This window comes from Arachis ipaensis, chromosome B1, assembly GCF_059453495.1.
Source record: "Arachis ipaensis isolate K30076 ecotype BB chromosome B1, ASM5945349v1, whole genome shotgun sequence".
NCBI classification, from domain to species: domain Eukaryota; kingdom Viridiplantae; phylum Streptophyta; class Magnoliopsida; order Fabales; family Fabaceae; genus Arachis; species Arachis ipaensis.
Genome location: NC_142436.1, coordinates 146,324,752 through 146,346,017, shown reverse-complemented (window position 1 = coordinate 146,346,017; position 21,266 = coordinate 146,324,752). Strand labels below are relative to the sequence as shown.

At 35.0% G+C, this 21,266-nt stretch overlaps 3 protein-coding genes and 1 pseudogene across 3 annotated transcripts; 3 read left to right on the top strand and 1 right to left on the bottom strand.

Annotated features, from left to right (window-relative positions):
- Positions 1-2,059: 2,059 nt before the first annotated feature.
- Positions 2,060-7,369, top strand: MCM2 (minichromosome maintenance (MCM2/3/5) family protein). Its single transcript, XM_016342778.3, has 17 exons — positions 2,060-2,367; positions 2,470-2,648; positions 3,044-3,216; positions 3,311-3,500; positions 3,612-3,831; positions 3,920-4,127; positions 4,401-4,535; positions 4,623-4,814; positions 4,900-5,072; positions 5,161-5,349; positions 5,464-5,580; positions 5,792-5,876; positions 5,965-6,114; positions 6,209-6,334; positions 6,427-6,609; positions 6,720-6,881; positions 6,965-7,369. The coding sequence occupies exons 1-17, from the start codon at positions 2,156-2,158 to the stop codon at positions 7,079-7,081; spliced, it is 2,811 nt and encodes a 936-aa protein (XP_016198264.1). The 5' UTR covers positions 2,060-2,155; the 3' UTR covers positions 7,082-7,369.
- Positions 7,370-15,900: 8,531 nt separating this feature from the next.
- Positions 15,901-17,819, top strand: LOC107614800 (uncharacterized). The gene is made up of 2 exons (XM_016316935.1): positions 15,901-17,344; positions 17,398-17,819. Exons 1-2 carry the CDS (start codon positions 15,901-15,903, stop codon positions 17,817-17,819), a joined length of 1,866 nt encoding a protein of 621 aa, XP_016172421.1.
- Positions 17,820-17,849: 30 nt separating this feature from the next.
- On the top strand, positions 17,850-18,512 carry LOC148578781 (uncharacterized). The gene has a single exon (XM_088503197.1). The coding sequence runs from the start codon at positions 17,850-17,852 to the stop codon at positions 18,510-18,512; it is 663 nt and encodes a 220-aa protein (XP_088359323.1).
- Positions 18,513-18,986: 474 nt separating this feature from the next.
- Positions 18,987-19,367, bottom strand: LOC148578780 (uncharacterized; annotated as a pseudogene).
- Between the last annotated feature and the right edge of the window lie 1,899 nt (positions 19,368-21,266).

Genomic DNA, 21,266 nt, shown 5'->3' with positions numbered 1-21,266 from the left:
TATGGGTCCCAAATCCTTCAATAGATATCTTATCAACTTAATTTTCAATTATTTTCATATTTATGACATAATTTTCTTTTAAATCTACTACTTTAGAATAATGGTTTGAATAGCTTTTTGTCAAAATCATGATTGGTAGCTTTTCTAGAAAAAGAAGAAAACAAAAATCAAATTATTAGTGGATGAGACCTAAGAAGACGATGTTTACCCCTACTTTAATTTGTTTTGTATTATATAATAATTCTTAATTCTTATTGTTAATTGAGGGCATGCTTTCCACTAAGCTCCCGTTCGTTGTTCGTGCTATCATAATGGTAGTTCAAAATCGGGGGTCCATTGTCCTGACCCTACTCCATTGGATGAAGTAGCTCAGGATGGAGATATATATAACATAAATAAATGTTTCTGTGCTCAATGACTCGACCCTTTTCGATGTTGGCATACGCATGTTCTATGATTTAATCACATATGATTAATTGATTATCACTATTATAGATCGTCATCCCTGATGATATATAATGATGCTCTTGGATCATTTTCGGCATTTACTTTTAACCCCATACTACTACTACTAGGCATTATGACTTGCCAGCAACTCTGCCACCCTTGTTTGAGACACAATAAGACACTGAGCGCCAAAGAGAATGGAGAATTGCTACATCATCATGATGCTTAACTTTGCTTTTTAACCTCAAATTATGCTTTGAGTGAAAAATTGTAAATATATGAAAAAGAGAAGATGAGAAAAACAATGACAGTATGTAGTTGTACAGTACAATTATATCACACAACTCCATTTAATTGGATTACAGAGTCACAATTATGATTTATGAATTAGGTATAACTGTATTTGAATGACACTTATCTTTTGCTCATTGCCCTGCTCCCCCTTCTCACCTTAATGACCCACGCCACAAATAATGACCCTTATACCGTAATAACCATCTTGTTTCAGCTTCTTATACAAGTTTATGTATTATTATATTCTTTATTTTCATTAGCTTTTTCTTATGCGTTCTCTCTCCTCCTTCTAACTTATTTTGTCCTCATATCAAAAGGCAAAATCCAATAACATGAGTGGCGATTTCGGATGATCAGTTGTAGAAATATTAAAGAGTTCCAGTATGTTTAGAGTATATATTTTGAGCTTCATTTTGAATATTTATGAACGCTATTATCACCAATATCAAATTTATGTGTAATACACTAACTTAATACTAAGTTTTTTTTTTTTTTTGGTTCTTAAATACTAAGTTTTTTTGGGGTCAAAATTACTAGGTTGCGTTTGAAAGAAAAAATGAAATTAAAAGTGAATGATTAAAATTAAATTAAGTCTCTGTATTATATTTAATGTAAAGCGTACAAAATTAAATTAATATTTATTTAATTCAAGATAAATATAAATATAAAATAAAAATATTTATTAAATTTAAAATATCTTTAGTTATTAAAAAAAACATTAAAGTTTTAGTTCTCATAAATTTTGTATCTCGATAATTTCACTTTCTATTTGCCAAATACAATAATGATTTTTTTTTGGACGGGATACTGAATTTCAATCTCTCTTTTAGTCCATGGAAAGTTGGAAACAAACACTGCCCAAGTTATCATAAGTACTCAATCGTAATCTCCATCGGCCTATATAATTTCATTTGTTTTTTGGTCATAACTTCATTGTTTAGTTTTTGGACGATTAATTTCATTGTTTTTTTTTTTTTTTTTTTTTGGTTTCCCACGGTATCCCCCAACCCGGCAGGTCAAGAACTAATCCGTCGTGGTACTGAGCTCCATTTAAGGGTTTGCCGCTGGCCAATGGGTTGCTGCACAAGGCGGGATTAATTTCATTGTTGATAACAAGTTTTAAACAAATAATAATGGGCCAGAGGCCCAAGAAGGAAGCGATTATGTAGTAGCAGGTTTGGGCCTAATGGAGTCCAATCTGAATCAGCCCACGAAGCGGGCACGAGATTTGGCGCCAAAGTTTTCCCGCCAAAGGGAGGGACCCCACCAAGAGGAGCGGTTTGATACCTCTTATCTTACCCTAGACTAGTTCAGTAGCCACCATTCACGACTAACCACTCACCACCGGAGAGATTGATCAAGAGAAAGAAAATCAGATTCAGTTGTTAAAACTTGAAAGAGTGATTAGATAAGCATGGATCCAGGGAATCCCGCTTCAACGCCGGAACCTGAATCACCGACCTCTCCCTCCGCCGGTTTCAACACCGACCAGCTTCCACACACCAGCCATGTTTCCGAAGACGATGAGGCTTCCGTCGATCCCGACATCATTCACGATGAGCCTGAAGACGAAAACCCGGAAGAGGACGAAGATGGAGAGGATCTATACAACGACAACTACATGGAGTCAGTCCTCATATTCCTCTTCCTTCTCTTCCCCCCTCAAAATCTCCAATACCGTTTTGTTCTTCATTTCTAAGTTTTTTATTTGTGTATTGTTGTTTACAGTGATTATCGGAGGTTGGATGACCATGATCAGTTTGAATCGGCTGGGCTGGATGATTCAGTGGAGGATGTTAGGGATTTCGATCAGATAATGGAAGATCGAAGGGCTGCGGAGGTGGAACTAGATGCTCGTGATGGTCGCCTTAACAATCGCAAGTTCCCTCAGCTTCTCCATGACCAAGGTAACCTTTACTTTCTCTCCTCTTAATTTTTTTGTCCTCAGATTCCAATTTGTTAACACGTGCCTCATTTCATCTTTTAATGTTTAGGGTCCTTTGTTTTATGATATTAATAAGTTCTATTACTAGTTACATATGTCCATTACATTGGATTTAGATCCGTGAACATAACTTGTTGACTTGAGCCTGTTCCTGGTGATGCAATGATTTGATTGTCCCAGCCAAATTTTAAATGTCATTCATCATGAAGTATTGATTTAAGACCAATATATGTGCTGCAGAATTTCATATTTTCTACGTGCTCTTGCACAACTTTACAGTATACGTAGAGCTATTTTTTCGCTCTCTGTTATTTTTGTTAAGGCAATGGTGATTTATCTTTGAATATTCTATTGCAGATACTGATGATGACAGTTACAGGCCCTCCAAAAGGGCTCGAGCTGATGCCAGGGCTCCTAATCTGAGCGATGATGATTTCGATGGGTTGCATAGTTCACCTGGAAGGTCACAGCCAGGACACTCTAGAGATGATGTTCCGAGGACTGATCAAACTGAGGATGATCAATATGATGTACTGTATGCTTTATTTATTCTATTATAATGCTTCCACAATCTCTAAGCTATTAAGTTTATGTTAACAATTAACATGGGTACATGAAATGTAGGATGACTTTGATGAGGAAGGTGGTTATGAGATGTACCGTGTTCAAGGAACACTTAGAGAATGGGTTACAAGAGATGAAGTCCGCCGCTTCATAGCTAGAAAATTCAAGGATTTCTTGCTCACGTATGTTAATCCTAAAAATGAACACGGTGACTTTGAATATGTGCGGCTGATAAATGAGATGGTGTTAGGTAATATATTTTCTACTGAGTCTTAAAATCTTGTACATCTGGTAGTGACAATATCTTCTTTGCGTCAGCTTATTTCTTTCCTCCCTTTTTTGTCGTCTCTTTTAATTGCAGCCAATAAGTGTAGTTTGGAGATAGATTACAAACAATTTATCTACGTCCATCCCAACATTGCCATTTGGCTGGCTGATGCACCTCAGTCTGTCTTAGAAGTAATGGAAGATGTTGCTAAAAATGTTGTCTTTCAATTGCATCCAAATTACAAAAATATACAACAAAAGATTTATGTTCGTATAACAAACTTACCAGTTTATGACCAGATTCGGAATATAAGGTAACAGAAACAAACCAACCCGTTCCTTTATCCTACTGCTCCCCTAGCTTTCATTAGATAATAAACTAAAAGCTGGTTCTTTTGACAGACAAATTCACTTGAATACAATGATTCGAATTGGGGGAGTTGTAACTAGACGTTCAGGAGTCTTTCCCCAGTTGCAACAGGTGAAGTATGACTGTAATAAATGTGGGGCAACTTTGGGACCTTTTTTCCAGAATTCCTACTCAGAGGTGAGAGTTGGATCCTGTCCTGAGTGTCAATCAAAAGGGCCATTTACTGTCAACATTGAGCAGGTACAGTTCCACAAATCCTTTTGTTTTATGCCCTCTGTTATTTGATAAAGAAGCTGAGTGTGAGGATATTTAAATTACAATTACGGATGCACAATGTGCTGCTTGTTGGTTTACTTTGATTAGGCCAAATGTTTGCATGAGGCTTGTTCAAGTGAAATGTTGTATTATTGTTTTTTATTCACAGATGATTTGACATTTTGGATTTTCTGTTACAATATAAGTTGACAATCTCTCAAATGAAAATTAACCCTTTTCCTTCTGTGATTGATGCAGACAATTTACAGGAATTTTCAAAAGCTCACTCTCCAAGAGAGCCCAGGAATTGTTCCTGCAGGTCGTTTACCAAGATACAAGGAAGTTATACTATTGAACGATCTGATTGACTGTGCCCGTCCTGGGGAAGAGATTGTATTGTCCTCTGCTTGGACTTCTTAATTTGGTTTGTGATTTGTAGGATGATTCCTTATTTTCTTGTACATTATTCTGCCGTTTCAGGAGGTCACAGGTATCTATACTAATAACTTCGATTTGTCGCTAAACACAAAGAATGGTTTTCCTGTGTTTGCCACTGTTGTCGAAGCAAATTATGTCACAAAGAAGCACGATCTGTTCTCTGCTTACAAACTTACTCAGGAAGACAAAGAAGAGATTGAGAATTTGAGCAAAGATCCAAGAATAGGAGAAAGGGTTTGTTCTATGGAATTATTGCTTGATATATTTTACTTCATCATTTAGTTATTTGGTTTCTAATGTGCTATGAATTAAATTTCAGATTATCAAGTCTATTGCTCCATCAATCTATGGTCATGAAGACATCAAAACTGCAATAGCTTTAGCTATGTTTGGAGGTCAAGAAAAAAATGTTCAAGGAAAGCACAGACTGAGAGGAGATATTAATGTTCTACTTCTTGGTGATCCAGGAACAGCGAAGTCACAATTTCTCAAGTAAGAACTTGTCAACATGTCTTAGACTTTCACTTCATAATGGTGATCAATTAATTAACTAGTTTATATTTCAAATTTCTTCTGCAAGGTACGTTGAGAAAACTGGGCAACGAGCTGTATACACCACTGGCAAGGGGGCGTCTGCTGTGGGTCTCACTGCAGCAGTTCACAAGGATCCTGTCACAAGGGAGTGGACCTTGGAAGGGGGAGCCCTTGTCCTAGCTGACAAAGGGATCTGCCTTATCGATGAGTTTGACAAGATGAATGACCAAGACAGGTAATAAACAGAAATTAGATTAGCCTGAAATTTCTCAATATCAGATTGTTAATCCCCCATCCTCTGCGGAGGAAGTTATTGGTTATGTATGACTTTCTCTTTTTATCACATCAGGGTAAGTATCCATGAAGCCATGGAGCAGCAGAGTATAAGCATATCAAAAGCGGGAATTGTTACATCTCTTCAGGCACGCTGTTCTGTCATTGCTGCTGCCAATCCTATTGGAGGAAGGTAAGCAAATATGAGGTTGCTTGTATCTGAGTGTAAACTTGCTCTGCTTATTAGTGTCTCAGATAAGGTTCTAATGTGTGATACACTGATACTGAAGGGTCTCTAATGTCTGTGTATTTAAGTTCAACCTTAGGTCGCTTATTAGTATTAATTATTTTTACCCTCATTTTCCAAGCTTCTAATTGATGTTACCTTTAACTTTGATTTACAGATATGATTCCTCCAAAACATTTTCTCAAAATGTTGAATTGACAGACCCTATTATTTCCCGTTTTGACATCCTCTGTGTTGTGAAGGTAATGTTTAAATTCATTGCATTGCTTCTTCAATAGATTCTTGATTTATCCATATTCGTATGTACTAAGGGACTTCTTGATTGTGCAGGATGTGGTTGATCCGGTCACTGATGAAATGCTTGCAAAGTTTGTAGTGGACAGTCACTTTAGGTCACAACCAAAGGGTGGTAACAGAGACGAAAAGTCGGTGACTGAGTCCCAAGATGATTATGCATCTGCCATGCCTGTTGATCCTGAGGTTTTAATCAAATCCGACTGCTGTTGCTAACAACTTTGTTTTGTTAGATAAACTTATATTGTGGATTCTGTTTCTGAGTGAACTTTGTTTGCAGATACTTCCACAAGAGTTGCTAAAGAAGTATATTACTTATGCTAAATTAAATGTATTTCCAAGACTACATGATGCTGATTTGGATAAGTTGACACATGTTTATGCCGAACTGCGGAAAGAATCCTCGGTAACTCTTTGTCTCTTCTCTTGCTAAACTTCTGTTCGTGATTAATTGTCTATGCGACTTGACTAAGATGCTATCGTTATTATCATATATAGCATGGTCAAGGGGTCCCTATTGCTGTAAGGCATATTGAGTCAATGATAAGGATGTCCGAAGCTCATGCGAGGATGCATCTCAGGCACCATGTCACACAAGAGGATGTGGACATGGCAATTCGAGTCCTACTTGATTCATTCATTTCAACCCAGAAATTTGGAGTGCAGAAAGCTCTTCAAAAGGTATTGAAAATTATTTTGGCTCTGCTGCAGAGTGCTCTATGAATGTATCTTTCTAGCATGCTGTATTGTTACATATTTCTATTATCTAAATAGTGAGTTTACTGTTGCAGAGCTTTAGAAAATATATGACTTTCAAGAAGGACTACAATGAATTGCTGCTTTACCTTCTCCGCGAGCTTGTCAAGAATGCTTTGCGTTTTGAAGAAATCGTTGCTGGATCTACTTCAGGTCTTGAACATATAGATGTCAAAGTGGAAGATCTCCACAATAAGGTATTTATGCTTGTTCTTTGTGTTTGTTTTTGAGCTGAGATAGCACTGAATTTAACTCATCACTTTGTCTTTTTAAATTGCAGGCTCAAGAGCACGAAATATATGATCTTAAACCATTCTTCAACAGTAGTCACTTTTCAAGGGCCAATTTTGTATTGGATGAAGAGCGCGGAATAATCAGACATCGCCTTGCTAATTGAACAAAAGCATCCATCACCAGTTCACCACCAACATTGCTAGTTTATTATCGTAGCAGCAAGCTGTAGGGACAGTACATTTTTCATCTAGCTGTCTGTAACTATAAAAAGATACTCAGTCTTCATGTGTTTCAGATTTGAATGTTCCTTTGAGTTGTTGATGCCTGTGATAATATTATTCCTCATTTGTCACTCTTAAGAAAAGGCACTTTTATAGAGCATAGTTAAGATAGGACCATATGCTATTCTCGGTGGGGAATATATTCGCGCACGGTAAAGCGATTGATTTCATTGGGTGATTTTAGCTGCTTATATTAGATTCTGTATTGTTAATTAGCGGCTTCTCGGGTACTCTATTAAGTTATTACTGTGTGTTTAATTTCTAAAAAAAAAAGACAAGTGGCTATTTATTTTACTTAAATTTTTATTATTACTAGTATATGTATGCGTAATTTGTATGGGATGAGATTAAAATATATAAAATGTTTTTTTTAATAAAAATATCTATAGTAATTTTTTATTATAAAAATTTTATAAAATTAATTAAATTTAAAGTTTACATTATTTTTAATATTGAAAATAAATAAACTTTGAAGATGAACAATTATTTATTAATAGTAATATATAGTTTGTGATTAAATTGAAATATTTATATTAGAATTTTATTTTTTTTAAATAATATTAGTAGTTGTACATGAGTAAAACTAGCAAATTTATTTATTTTTATGTTAAAATCGATTTGAGTAAAGTACATTTTAATGAGATTAAATTTGTCCTTAAATTGCTTTCTTTATTATCATAATTATTTATTGAGAATTATTTTTGTTAAAATCTATCAAAAACTTTTATATTCTAATATTGCATTTATTGTTAGAATCAAAGTAAAATGACCAACAATATTATTTGTTGAAATTTACTAACATATTTTATCTATTCTTAAATTAAAGTAGTTGTATTTGTAATTAACAATGGTTTCATATTTTTTGTTAAGAGGAGTGTTAGCGCCCAGCAGTTTAGCCATCAATTAACCATCATCAATATTTTTAATGGTGTGAGATGAGGTGCTGGCTAAATTTCAATAAAAGTGTTAGACTCTGAAACTTTCTCTTTTGTTAATGTAAATACTTACCAAAACTATTAAAGATAAGATGAATGTAAAATATCTTATTTTATCTGTTGTGGAATGATAGAAAAGATGTGTTTAAAATATTGAATTGTTCATACCTAAAAGAACAATTATTAATACAGGCACTTTCTACAAGAAAAAAAATTGTTACAATAGAAAAAGAAGAAATATTCGATTATTCAAGAATTTAAGTTGATTTGTTTGTCCAATACAACTATTTTTTTCCAAAAAAACAAATATTTGCTGTCTCAAAGATTAAGATATCACTTAAGCATTTATCAAGTGTTTTATAACAATATCTACTAATCAAGGAGTTTTTCTTTCAAATTATGAGTTTGATTTTTACTAACAATGTTGCTTGAGGGCAATAGAATTAGATCTTTGAATATAAAATCTTCAATTATATTTGATAGTACTTTGAACCTTAAGTATATTCTTTTTTTTTCTATTTTAAAGAAGTAAAGATACAATGTCACTTAAATTAAAATTAGTGCATTTTACAATTTGAGTGAATTTTAACGAAATCAAGCTCTAAATAAATATTGTGGTCGAATACATGACCATAAACAAAGCAAAAATTCCTTCTCCACGATACAATAATAACTTTATCAAATATATGTTTTTTTCTTTTTAGACGTGTTACAAAGTTTAATGTGGTTGAAGTAATTTGTTTTTCCTTTATGTTTAGTACTATTTTTCATTGATATAAAATATCATTGAGAGTTCAAGTCAATAACCATTCTATACATATTTTGGTCTTGAGATATTATTGAAAGGTAATCAAATGACAAATAACCTTTTGACATATGATATTGAGACTTATGTGTTTGCTTTTTTAATGACATCATTAAATTTTAGGGCAAGTTACCTAAATAAAATGAATAAATTTTAAAATTGTCCAATTATAACTTTCTCTAAAGTGTTACACGTTAGAACTTTTTCATACATGTATGTAAACCGCTACAAAGAGTATCTGTTTACAAAATCAACAGCAAATGCGGAGGCTAGCACGGTTTAGGTGGAGCAAGTGTTTGAACAGAAATCGCTACATGATTTAGTGGTTTTTGAAGGAGTTGTTTATGCATAAATCCTGTGGGCAGCGGTTTATGTTAATATGTTGCCTAGAATAATTCACTGCACCTTGTAGATATGTTATTAATTTTTAACTCATTTAAATGCTCTAACTATCTTTCATTTCAGCCTAACTATAATTTTTTAATATCTATCATTCTAATATACTAAACAAAAACATTAAATTAAATAAAAAATTATTAAAAAAATACTAAAAAATACTGAAAATATTAAAGAGTATTGAAAATATTAAAAAAAATATTAAAATTTATATTAAAAAATATTAAAATTTAGCGAGTACTAAAAATATTAAAAAAATATTAAAATTTATATTAAAAAAGAATATTAAAATTTATTTTAAAAAATTTAAAGTACTAGAGAGTATTTTGAGTTTTTTAAAAATAAATTTAATATTCTTTTTTTTAATATTTTCAGTACTCTCTAGTACTTTTAGTATTTTTGTTTTCAATAGCTTTTTTTATTTAATTTAATCTTTTTGTTTAGTATATTAGAATCATAGACAGTAAAAAAGTATAGTTAGGTTGACATGGGAAATAGTTAGGGCATTTGAATGAGTTAAAAATTAATAATATATATACACAATTTAACGATAGATTAATCATTGGCCTACTGGACTGAAGGATACAGTAAAAAATCAAAACAATACAAAACGTTGTCATGGCGATAAATTAGTACTAATTGTTAATGATCTTCTCCGTATTATCCTAAGTAACATGTGTATAATCTGTTACAGAGTGCAGCTAATTATCTTAGGCAACATATTAACATAAATCGCTTCCTCCAGCGACGAAGCGATTTATGCATAAATAACTCTTTTTAGAAACCGCTAAATTCTATAACTATTTCTGTCTAAACACTTTGATAACGATAAACCCAAACAAAAAATGCCAAGAAATTGTGATCGCTTCTTTCTCTAAAACGCTGTTCCGTCAAAAGACGCTTTTAACCTCTCGCCGGAAAAACCTACATTATGTAATAACAACAGAATCAGGGAGAATATAAAAAAAAGACAGTTCTATTTCTATTTTATTAGTATTCTATAAATTAGTATTAGCTCCACCCAAATCCCGCTAGTCCCCGCGTTTGTCCTGCAGCGGTTTACATAGATATACAACAAAATTTAAACGTGTAACACTTTAGAAAAAGTTATAATTGGATAATTTTAAAATTTATTCATTTTATTTAAATAACTTATTCTAAATTTTATATTCTCTTGTATCAATATAAGAGTAAAGTATGCATACGTATAAGTAGCATTATGTTATGCTTATATCTTGAAAATTTATATATTTTTTTGAGTATTCAATAGAAGCCACTGATAATAATAATTTTTAGCATTTAAAAAAATTAATTAAAATCTCACGTCTAATATATTTATGAGATAGTTATATAGTATATAAAATATTTTTTGATAAAGTTTTGTAATGTATATATAGGACTAAATTATTATAGTTAAAAGTTATTTGAATATTTTTTATACTATCAACAAATCACATAAATTAAATGTGAAGTACATGTTAAGACTTCAAAGTTTAAATTTAAATCACTAAATATATAAAAATAAAGTTGAATATAAATTTATCATTACTTACAAATAAGGGTATTTAAATTTAAGCCAATGAGTAATAGTTCAAATGGCATAATTTTTCTATACTCAATTAAGAGGTTGCGGGTTCGAGTCTCCTATCTTTAGTAAAAAAAATATTTAAATTCAAACCAATCTAAACAAATATATTATCCAATCCAAAATCAAAATTGATCAAACCCGTAAAATATGATCTAATATTATTATTTTATTATTAAATTTAAATTTTATATTAATATGTTTATTTGTTACATATAATAATAATAATAATAATAATAATAATAATAATAATAATAATAATAATAATAAGAGAAAGTATAGGGAGTCAATGGAGTATCTATACAATATATACAATGAGGATATATAGATGTTCGATTCAATAGGATATCAGATGTTATTATCTCTGTTAATCGGATGGTTATTCTGAATAGTACGAGTATATTGTGTTTGAGAGATTAATAGTATTCTATCCGAAAAAGTCTAGCAATTTTATTGAATTTTGGCCAGCATATAACCAGCAGAGAAAGGTGAGTCATTAGATGAAATCGCACACCAATCTCACACCATTAAATCATTATTGATGGCTATTTGATGGCTACCAATCACAAAAGTTGCTGGTCCCCTAGCATTGCTCATTTTATCCTATATGTTCATTTTTAACTCATATTAGGCCAAATAAATAGTCTATTGTACACATTGTACAAATACTCCATTGGTTCCCTAGCGGGATTCAATAATAATAATAATAATAATAATATTATTATTATTATTATTATTATTATTATTATTATTTAATAAATTTTTTCTAAATATAAAATTAGATTTATTTATTTTTTGTTTTACCAATATAAAGCTACTTTTATTTTTTAATAATAAAATGTTAATTTTTTTAAAATTGAATAAACCAAATAAATCCAAATTCACAATAATTTGGATTGTATAAAGTAAAATCAAACGGATCTAATCCAAACGGCAACAAATTACATCCTTTGAATTGGATTGATTTTTTCTTTAAATTTGATCAAAACCACAATGCGAACACCATTTCTTACAAGCACATGGATCAACCTTTTAATTGAAAAATATATATTTTCTTTTCTCCAAACAAACTTGATTAAAAACAACATAAATAAAAAAAAATTTCTTATGGAGTGGCGGGGTCAGGAACCCCAAAAATAGCAAGCAAAAATTACAAGTCTCTAAACTTAAAAAAATCAAACATATCAAAAGCTAAAGTTGAAATAACATCAAGTATAGCTGCATCAAAAATGTGAAGACCGATGGAGAGATCATGTTTCTTTTTAGTCATTATATTTGCAACTGTATTAACCTCTCTTAATATGTGATTTTAATCAATATTCTGTATACATCTGTTTAGGATCAGTATATCTTGTACAAACTGCCTCCAAAAGTGAGAGTTTGGATATCCTATTTTAATAACCTGAAAAACTATTAAAGAATCAAACTTCACAATAATATTTTAAAGGAAAAACTATCAAAAGTACCCATGAAGTTTACGAACGCTGACAAAAGTACCCGTAAACTAAGGAAATTAACGATGTACCCATGAAAGATGAGTTCAGTATGACAAAAGTATCCAAATCTTAATTTTTTGTTAATTTTTTAATAAAATTTCTAAACTACCCTACACTCAACCTCAACTCACTTTTTCAACCTTTCATAATTCAATTTGCACCAACTCTTGCCATGGAGTCCAAAACTATTCCTACAACAAATCAGACCGAAATCAATAATAGTGGTGGTGGTGGTGGTAGAGGATCGGACCTCAACCGATTCACTCATAAGTTTATAATCCATACCCAAACCAAATTAATCAAACACCAAAAAATACTCAAAACACAAAAATTTTCAAATCCATTCATCCAATTTCAATTCACTTTAGCAAAACTAGAAATAGAAAAAGCCATCAACCATAAAAAATTAACAAATCCATTCATCAAATTTGAAATTTATTTCAGCAAAAATCAAAAGTAGAAGTAGCCATCAACTGGATCTTCTGTAAATCAATCTCAGCCTTCATAAAAAATAGAAGCAGATTTAAAAAAAATAGAACAGTATCATTTTAGTAGTAACTAAATCAATTTCTGAAAAGAAGAAAAATAAAATAAAAATGTTTTAAAAAAAAAGAAATACATTTTTCTTCGCCAGCTGACTGTAACATCGTCAATGGCAAAACCTCCATCCACAGTGCCGCCTCCCTTTGTTCTCTGATTTCTCTTTATCGAACTCGCTTTCTGCAGGCAAGAGTACCACGACCCCTCTCTCTTCTCAGGTGTGCGACGACGGTGTTCTCCTCAGCTGGGTCAGACACTCCACGACGACGTTCTCCTCTGCTGCAACAGGCACGTCACGGCAGCATTCTCCTCAGGTTGGGTTACAGGTGTGCGATGAAGGTGTTGTAGTCACCTTAATAGTGAGAGGGAGAAGCAGTGAGAGGAGAAGAAATTGGCGGTAAATGAGGAGAGTTTCTATGACTCTGTGAAGGTTTTTGAGGGATAAATGAAGAGAGAGGAAGAAGAGAAGAGAAGGAGTGACGGTAAATGAGGAGAGTTTCTATGACTCTGTGAAGGTTTTTGAGGGATAAATGAGGAGAGAGGAAGAAGAGAAGAGAAGGAGTGACGGTAGAATGGGGTTAGGGTGGGGTAGTTTAAGAATTTTATTAAAAAATTAATAAAAAATTAGGATTTAGATACTTTTGTCATACGAAACCCATCTTTTATGGATACAGCGTTAATTTTCTTAGTTTATGGGTACTTTTGTTAACGTTCGTAAAATTTATAGATACTTTTGGTAGTTTTTTCTATTTTAAAAATCATTAATAACTACTATTTAAAGACCCTTAATAATCTTCCAAAATTCAGCATGCATGATGGTACAGTTACTCAAATTGTAGGAAAAGGCTTTAATAAACTTGCAGTATTTTACCTTGTAAAGTTTAACATACATGATGGTATGGTTATCCAAATTTAAAGTACGAAGATGTGATCATTTAATTGTTATTTAGCTTAAAAAAATAAACTTGTAATATTTACCTTTTTTAATAATATAATAATTATGTATATAAGAAGATTATTTGCAACATAAACTGTGAGTTGCGCATTCTCCAAATAGAATAAAAGTTTAATTTTTAGCTTAGATATCATAGGACATTATATATCAAAATATATCTGCAATTAAAATAATTTCTAATTTTATCAACTTGTGTTTTTTTTTTTTTATAATGAATCATCAATATTATATATGATCGTTGCACTTGTGTATAGTTTAATGGTTTAATTTTAAATAACTTATTTTAATTTAAAGTTGTATATTCAACTCCCATAACATCAATATTATATTTATTGCACAGGATGATATATAAAATATATGAAGTATTTCTTATTTTTTTAAACGAAAACACATAATGTAATCGTTACTATAAAATTTTATAAAATAATGGTTAAATTCAAAGTTTAACTGTTTTTATTATTCGATGGGTAACTATTTATGCTAAAATAATTATGTAATTATTTATTTTAGTCAAATTAAATAATTAATATAATTAATTAGTTATAGTTAATGTGTTCAAATAAAATATTAAAGAATTTAATATTTATTTCAACTAAATTAAGTAAATGATTAATTATAATATTTTAAAAAATTATTAATATAAAAATATAAAAAATTAATGCAAATTAAAAAAAGATCAATTCATTTATTTTAGACAAATAAAATAATTAACGTAATTAATTAATTATGTTAATATGGTCAAATAAAATATTAAATAATTTAATATTTATTTTAATTAAATGAATTAATTAATTAATTAATTAATTAATATATTTAAATAAATCAGATAAAATAAATTAAAAATTATTTTTAAAATATGTCTTATCAATAATTTTATTAATTGAAGAAATTTAATTTTAATAATATATATATAATAGATAGAGATATAAATGAAGAATTCTTTTTGGTTAGCAGCTGAAAGAAAAATCTTTAGGGCGGATAATGATTTATTAGGAAACCCTATTGGATGGATAAATGGATTAGGTATAAAAAACAAACTATTCTACCATTTTGTTACTATATTTAAAACTTGTTTACGAAAAGAAATGAAGAACTATATGTATTGATAAAAGAGTGGGATTCTTCTTCTTTTTAATTAAAAGTTATTATAAAAAATGAGTTAACATGCTCTTAAAGTCATATGATAAGTTTATTATTAATAAAAGATTTTAAATCTATTATTTAATAAATACATTAAAAACTTAAAATTTGATATATTTTTAACAACTTTTTTTTAAAAAATTTCTAACCTTATCAGATAACGTTTTAAGTATTTATTGGGTGATATTAAGTTGATAGGAAAAAAATTTGTTTTTATTAAAAAAAATATTTTTTTCTATTTTTTAGTTGTTATGAAATTATTTTAATTTCCTAATTTGTTTGTAGGCAATACATATATTAATTGTAATCACAAATTATGCTATTTCAAATTAAATGACTTATATAATGGTGATCTCATTTATTGTTTTAAATGCTACATTGAATAAGTCATTATTACTTTTGATTTGGAATTAAATGAGAATAAAACCGGATATTATATTTTGTTCTTTAGATAATTATCTTTTAATTTTAGATATATTATCTTGGGCAATGTACTGAAATAAAATAAATGAGAGAAACCTTTACGTGATTCCAACAATTGAAAATTGCTTACGTGCATGTGCAATTTTATTATTATGTAATCCGTGGGAGCTAACCACGGTTTTGAAATTACATGTAAACCGTGCCAGCCTGCAACGGTTTACGTAGAAGAAGGTTTGAGGGTAAACCATGGTAGCTAACCACGGTTTATGAACGAAATAATATGAGCAAAAACCCCTCTAGGCAGCCACGGTTTATGAAGGGTTTATTAAACTCATAAACCCTTGTAGGCTGCCACGATTTTGAAGAGTAGGTTTTGTATATATATATGAGCGAGCTTGAAGTTGCTGAAGAGATCATTGTCACACAATGGCAAGTGAGGAAGAGAGCTTTCTTGTTTTAGTGCATTGCTCTGAAAAAATTAAAAGAAGCAAAAAATATGGTGTGAAGTTCACTGACAGAGAACCATTGAGTGTATTCATCAGTTCATCCAGCACTTTGTCAGATGTAAAGAACAGCATCTTGCAGAAGCTTGGGGTCTGTGGTAGCAAGTGGGTGAAGAAGCTATTCTACAAGATTCCCATCTCAGTTGTCTCGACCGGTGTTAAGTATGATACATTTGTGCTAGCGGATGATGAAGATATTCGGGTTCTGTTTCATTGTGTTAGGAGTTTTCCGGAGGTCAGAATACACGAGTTGTATGCGAAGTTGGAGGTTGGTGTCGAGAGTTCTGGGGCATCAGCTCCAGTTCATAGCTCGACTGCCGCAGGCGGTGCGTCCAGTTTGATGCCTATGGCAGGACCATCTGTTCCGCAGGTCGCATCCCCTTCCTTCACGGCAGATTTAGATCAAACCGAGGCAGTGGGTTCTGTACCGTTGGAGAATCCTGGGGTCTGGCAGCAGGCATTTGAGGTGAATACCGGTGGTGGCATGATACATGATGTTCAAGCCTTCGGGGAACCTGATAGAGTAGAGAATGCAATGCGGGACGATGACTCTGAAGGGGAGCCTGTAGATATCATTAGGGACAGTGATGATGACACAGGTGCCAATCTACATGCACAGCACGGGCCTTCAAGTTCTGGCACACAGCAGTACCCTCCACACTTCTCCACTCTAAACTTGGAGGCTCTGGGTCAACAGGCGGACGAAGGTGCTACAATTGGCGGTTCTTCTACAGAATTTCAGATTGGACAATCATTCCAGAATAAAGATGAGGCTGTTCTGAGTGTGAAGGACTATAGCATCTATCGAGGTATTGAGTACAGAGTCGTGGAATCGGATCATCTGAAGTATCATGGAAGATGCAAGGAGTTCGGCAAGGGTTATACTTGGTTGATTCGCATATCGCTTCGTGCACGAAAGGGCACTTGGGAGGTTAGGAGGTACAACGGTCCGCACACTTGCTTGGCCACCTCTATTTCCAGTGATCACCGTCAGCTTGATTACCACGTTATCTGTGCGAGGATTTTTCTGTTGGTTAGGGCGGATGCTGCGGTTACGATCAAGGTCTTGCAACAAGCAACAGAAGCCGATTACGGGTTCAGGCCTAGTTACAGGAAGGTTTGGATGGCAAAACAGAAGGCAGTAGTACAAATATATGGAGACTGGAAAGAGTCGTATGCCGAGTTGCCACATTGGATGCTAGGGGTACAGTCGACCATGGCCGGGACAGTCACTGTGTTGAAAATGTCTCCTGTTCGACTTGGGGATCAGGTCGATGAGTCAACGGTGTACTTTCATCGTCTTTTCTGGACATTTCCACCCTGCATCGAGGCCTTCCAGCATTGCAAGCCCCTCGTGAGTATTGACGGTACCCACTTGTATGGCAAGTATGGAGGCATATTACTGTTGGCGATAGCGCAGGATGGGAACTCGAACATCCTCCCGATAGCCTTCGCCCTTGTGGAGGGAGAAAATGCGGAGTCATGGTTGTGGAGGGAGACAATGTGGAGTCATGGTCCTTCTTCTTGTCCAACCTACGATCGCATGTGACGCCGCAAAAGGGTATCCTTGTTATCTCTAATAGGCATAATGGCATCAAGGCTGCACTTGAGGCCCCCGAAAATGGTTGGCTGCCTCCACGTGCTTTTCGAGCGTACTGTATTCATCATGTGGCTGCAAATTTCAGCCTTAGCTTCAAAGGTAAAGATGCAAGGAGGATGCTGGTGAATGCTGCTTATGAAAAAATTGAAGCAGAGTTTTATTACTGGTTTGACATCATGCGGACTAAGAACCCGGCCATGTGTGACTGGGCGAATCGTATGGAGTATGACAAGTGGACCTAACATGAGGATAGCGGTAGACGGTTTGGGCATATGACAACCAACATTAGTGAATGTGTGAATTCCGTGTTAAAGGGAACTCGCAACCTCCCGGTCACCTCGTTGGTTAAGTCCACGTATGGGAGGCTTGCGGAGCTATTCGTGGTCCGTGGACAGACGGTGCAGGCACAACTGGGATCTTGGTATGAATTTTTTCAGGCGTTGGTGAAGGCTATTGAGCGGAACATAAGAAACTCCAGGTGCTTCACTGTCACATTATATGACAGGCACCAATCGGAGTACACAGTGGCTGAGACCACACCGACCGGGAACTTCTCGTTAGGTAGCTATCGAGTTTCCCTTAAGGATCACACATGCGATTGTGGCCACTTTCAGGTGCTTCATTATCCATGTTGTCACGCCATTGCATGTTGCACCCACTCGCGCCTGAATTGGGCGTCATATGTTCACGAGGTGTATCGCATGACTGAAGTGTTTAACGTGTACAAGCTAGGTTTTGTTCCGCTTATCCCAGAAGGCCTATGGCTCCCATATGCTGGACCGACAGTCATTCTTGATCCTAACATGAGGCGTGCCAGGGAAGGACGTCCAAAGGCAACCAAGATCCACGGGAGCATGGATCAGTCTGTTGAGAACCACCCGAAGTGCTGTGGGCTCTGCCGTCAGCCTGGTCATACGCGCAGGAACTGTGACTAGCGAAGACATACTGCTGCAGGGGATGGTTAGATGTTATGACCTTTATGGTCTTGTTGTTGTTGTCTAAGTTGTTCTAAGATCGCTTAACTTGAGTAATGTTAGGTCTTGTTGTTATGACGTTGATGGTGTCGTTGTTGTCTAAGTTGTATTAGCAAGTCTTTATTTGAGTAATGTAAGGTTGTTTGAGTCAGCTAATGTCGTGAATTTGTTTTGTTTATTAAGTTCATCGATTTATCTCCTATTATTTTAGATGCTTAATTGAAACACTTTGGTATGCATATGAATGCGCGTAACAGTTCTGACAATCTAGTTCGTAGCCGTAGATCCTAAAACATATATAATTATCACATACCTATATAATTATCACATACATATCAAATAACATACAACCGCTGTCTGAAACATGAAACCATAAAAATTATGCTACGAACATAATCAAACATAGTTTCCACCATATGTAAAAAGATCACATAACTAATCAAAATCCTTGATGGTGTCACTGTCATCATCGTCGAGCTGACCAAGCATGTGACCTCTGGTGCCACACAAAAGAGGATGCCTCACCCTCCTTGGTCGCTGATACGCCTCTGGTGTGGATGTATGTGGCGGAACGGCATTGAATGCTGATGCTGGGGTCCCTCCTAAGGCGAACCACGGGTCAGATGGAGAAGCTGGAGGCTCATTGAGGTCAACCGGTAACTGATGCTGAACATCATGACAAGGTGGCTGGTACTCGGCAAACTAGGAATGATCCTCAGGCATCTGTGGCCTATAATGAGTCGCATCATCGTCCTTCAGCATGTCTGCTATATCCCTAAAGAACTCTGACTGATTAACAGGATCATCGATGTCCATGCCGACGGCCGCGGTAGTAAAGTCAGCGAATACCTATTGCTTGACACTCCCGAACACCTGAGAGCTACCCCCTACATCGTAGGTGGGCAGATCCATCCCTGTGTCCAATTCCCCAACATCCTCACCAACAGCGTGTTGAGCACCGTTATCCGCACCGGATGGTCCTGTACCCCAAGCCCGACCACGACCATCCCGCCCACGCTGTCGTCTGGCTCTACGTCGAGGAACACGATAATCTACAACACCTCAATCATCAGCAGCACCTAGGTCCTCATCCAAACGGTCGTCGAGCCATCGCCACTCTCGATCGGTGGTACGTGTGCCTATATGCCGACGCCGATCCACTCGCGTGTTATTCGGTCTGTCGTGAACCTGCACCCTGGGAGGTGCCTGCGACGACCCTCTGTGACGAGCCTCCTCGGTCAAAACAATCGGCCTCGGATCATGAAATGCAAAGTCTGGGGATAGGAATCTGTGGGCCACACGGCACTACCAGTCCAAGTACTCAGCTGATGGACCGGGGTCAACTACTCAAGCGACCGGTATGACTGAATCAACCCGGTTCTCCCAATGCTGATGCCACTCCTGATAATATCTAGGGAACCATCGGTCTCCACCCCTTCCATCATTCGCATGGAGCCAATCTATGTTCAGAGCAAACTGAGGGAGATGCTGAACACCGCCAAACTGCGGTACCACCCTATCCACCTGATGCCACTCAATCGCAGCAAAATATATCAGGCTAGTGATCGCCGTCCATAGCCTACGGTACTCGTCAGCTAGTATCTCCGGATGAACAACAGCAGCAACCTCGGGAGAAGAATAAGGCTCCCACACAAACTGGATCGAATAAGTTATAGTTAGGTAAGACCATAACATTAAACATGAACCAGTATTTGTAAGAGCAATAACTAAACGACTCACATCGTGGACACGTAATCTATCCAAAGAAAGGCGTGCAGACACGACTTTTTGATCCACTACATCGTTTCTCAGTAGATATGTAGCCCACCTACAATTTTCATTGAAAGCATTTCATAACAAACAAGAACACATGAAATTGAACAAGTTATGGACCGAACATAATAAACCGTACCTAGATGCAAGCGAAAACCCAAACACATCAAAACCACTAGGTCTCAAACTGGGAAACCTCCAGAAAATCCAAGACTGTAGAAGCTGTAGTGGCCCGGCCAAGCTAACCACGTTTCTGTTTGTCCCACGACAAAGACATCTATACAACCAGGCTAGTGCAACCGAGCCCCAGGTATATCTACCCAAATCGTCCAGCGATGCCAAATAAGGCAACCAGCGAAGGTGAACCCGGTTTGCGTTCTTGTCCGCAAACAGCTGAGATAACAATAACATCAGAGTATAAGCACGCGCGTATATACGCACCATCTCTTCACTCGTGTCTGCTGGGAGAACCCGGAACCTCTCATGGAACCATGTGTAGCACATCGTCATCTGCTTGACTTTATTATACGGCGGTAACTCCCCAAACAACTCCCGAAACCACACCCATACTGGTCTTCCCTTCTCCATCAGATTCTCAAAGTCAGTCAGGCACCACTAACGGCCTCCCCATTTATGGGCAAACCCAGCTGATATGCCACTTCTTGCAAAGTGATGGTGCACTCCCCAAACGGCATGTGAAAGGTGTGCATTTCAGGACGCCACCTCTCAACGAATACGCTAATTAGAGGCTCATCAACCCAGAACCACTGACTATTCAGCCTAGCGAGGTGATACAACCCAGCGGTCTGCAGATATGGTATAATCCGGTCGTGTAAAGGCATATTCAGTTGTCTTCTTACACCGCTAATAACCCTAGTAGGCTGCAAAATGTGGGTAAGAAAATCCTCAACATACGACTAATACTAATAACATCAAACATAA

Excerpts from the sequence above, each read along its gene's own strand:
- MCM2 (XM_016342778.3), top strand. The coding sequence starts at position 2,156 with ATGGATCCAGGGAATCCCGCTTCAACGCCGGAACCTGAATCACCGACC. Across the intron at positions 2,368-2,469 it reads TACAACGACAACTACATGGA|TGATTATCGGAGGTTGGATG; the intron begins GTCAGTCCTCAT and ends TGTTGTTTACAG. Across the intron at positions 5,073-5,160 it reads GCGAAGTCACAATTTCTCAA|GTACGTTGAGAAAACTGGGC; the intron begins GTAAGAACTTGT and ends TTCTTCTGCAAG.
- LOC107614800 (XM_016316935.1), top strand. The coding sequence starts at position 15,901 with ATGGCAAGTGAGGAAGAGAGCTTTCTTGTTTTAGTGCATTGCTCTGAA. Across the intron at positions 17,345-17,397 it reads GCCCCTCGTGAGTATTGACG|GATGGGAACTCGAACATCCT; the intron begins GTACCCACTTGT and ends GCGATAGCGCAG.
- LOC148578781 (XM_088503197.1), top strand. The coding sequence starts at position 17,850 with ATGACAACCAACATTAGTGAATGTGTGAATTCCGTGTTAAAGGGAACT.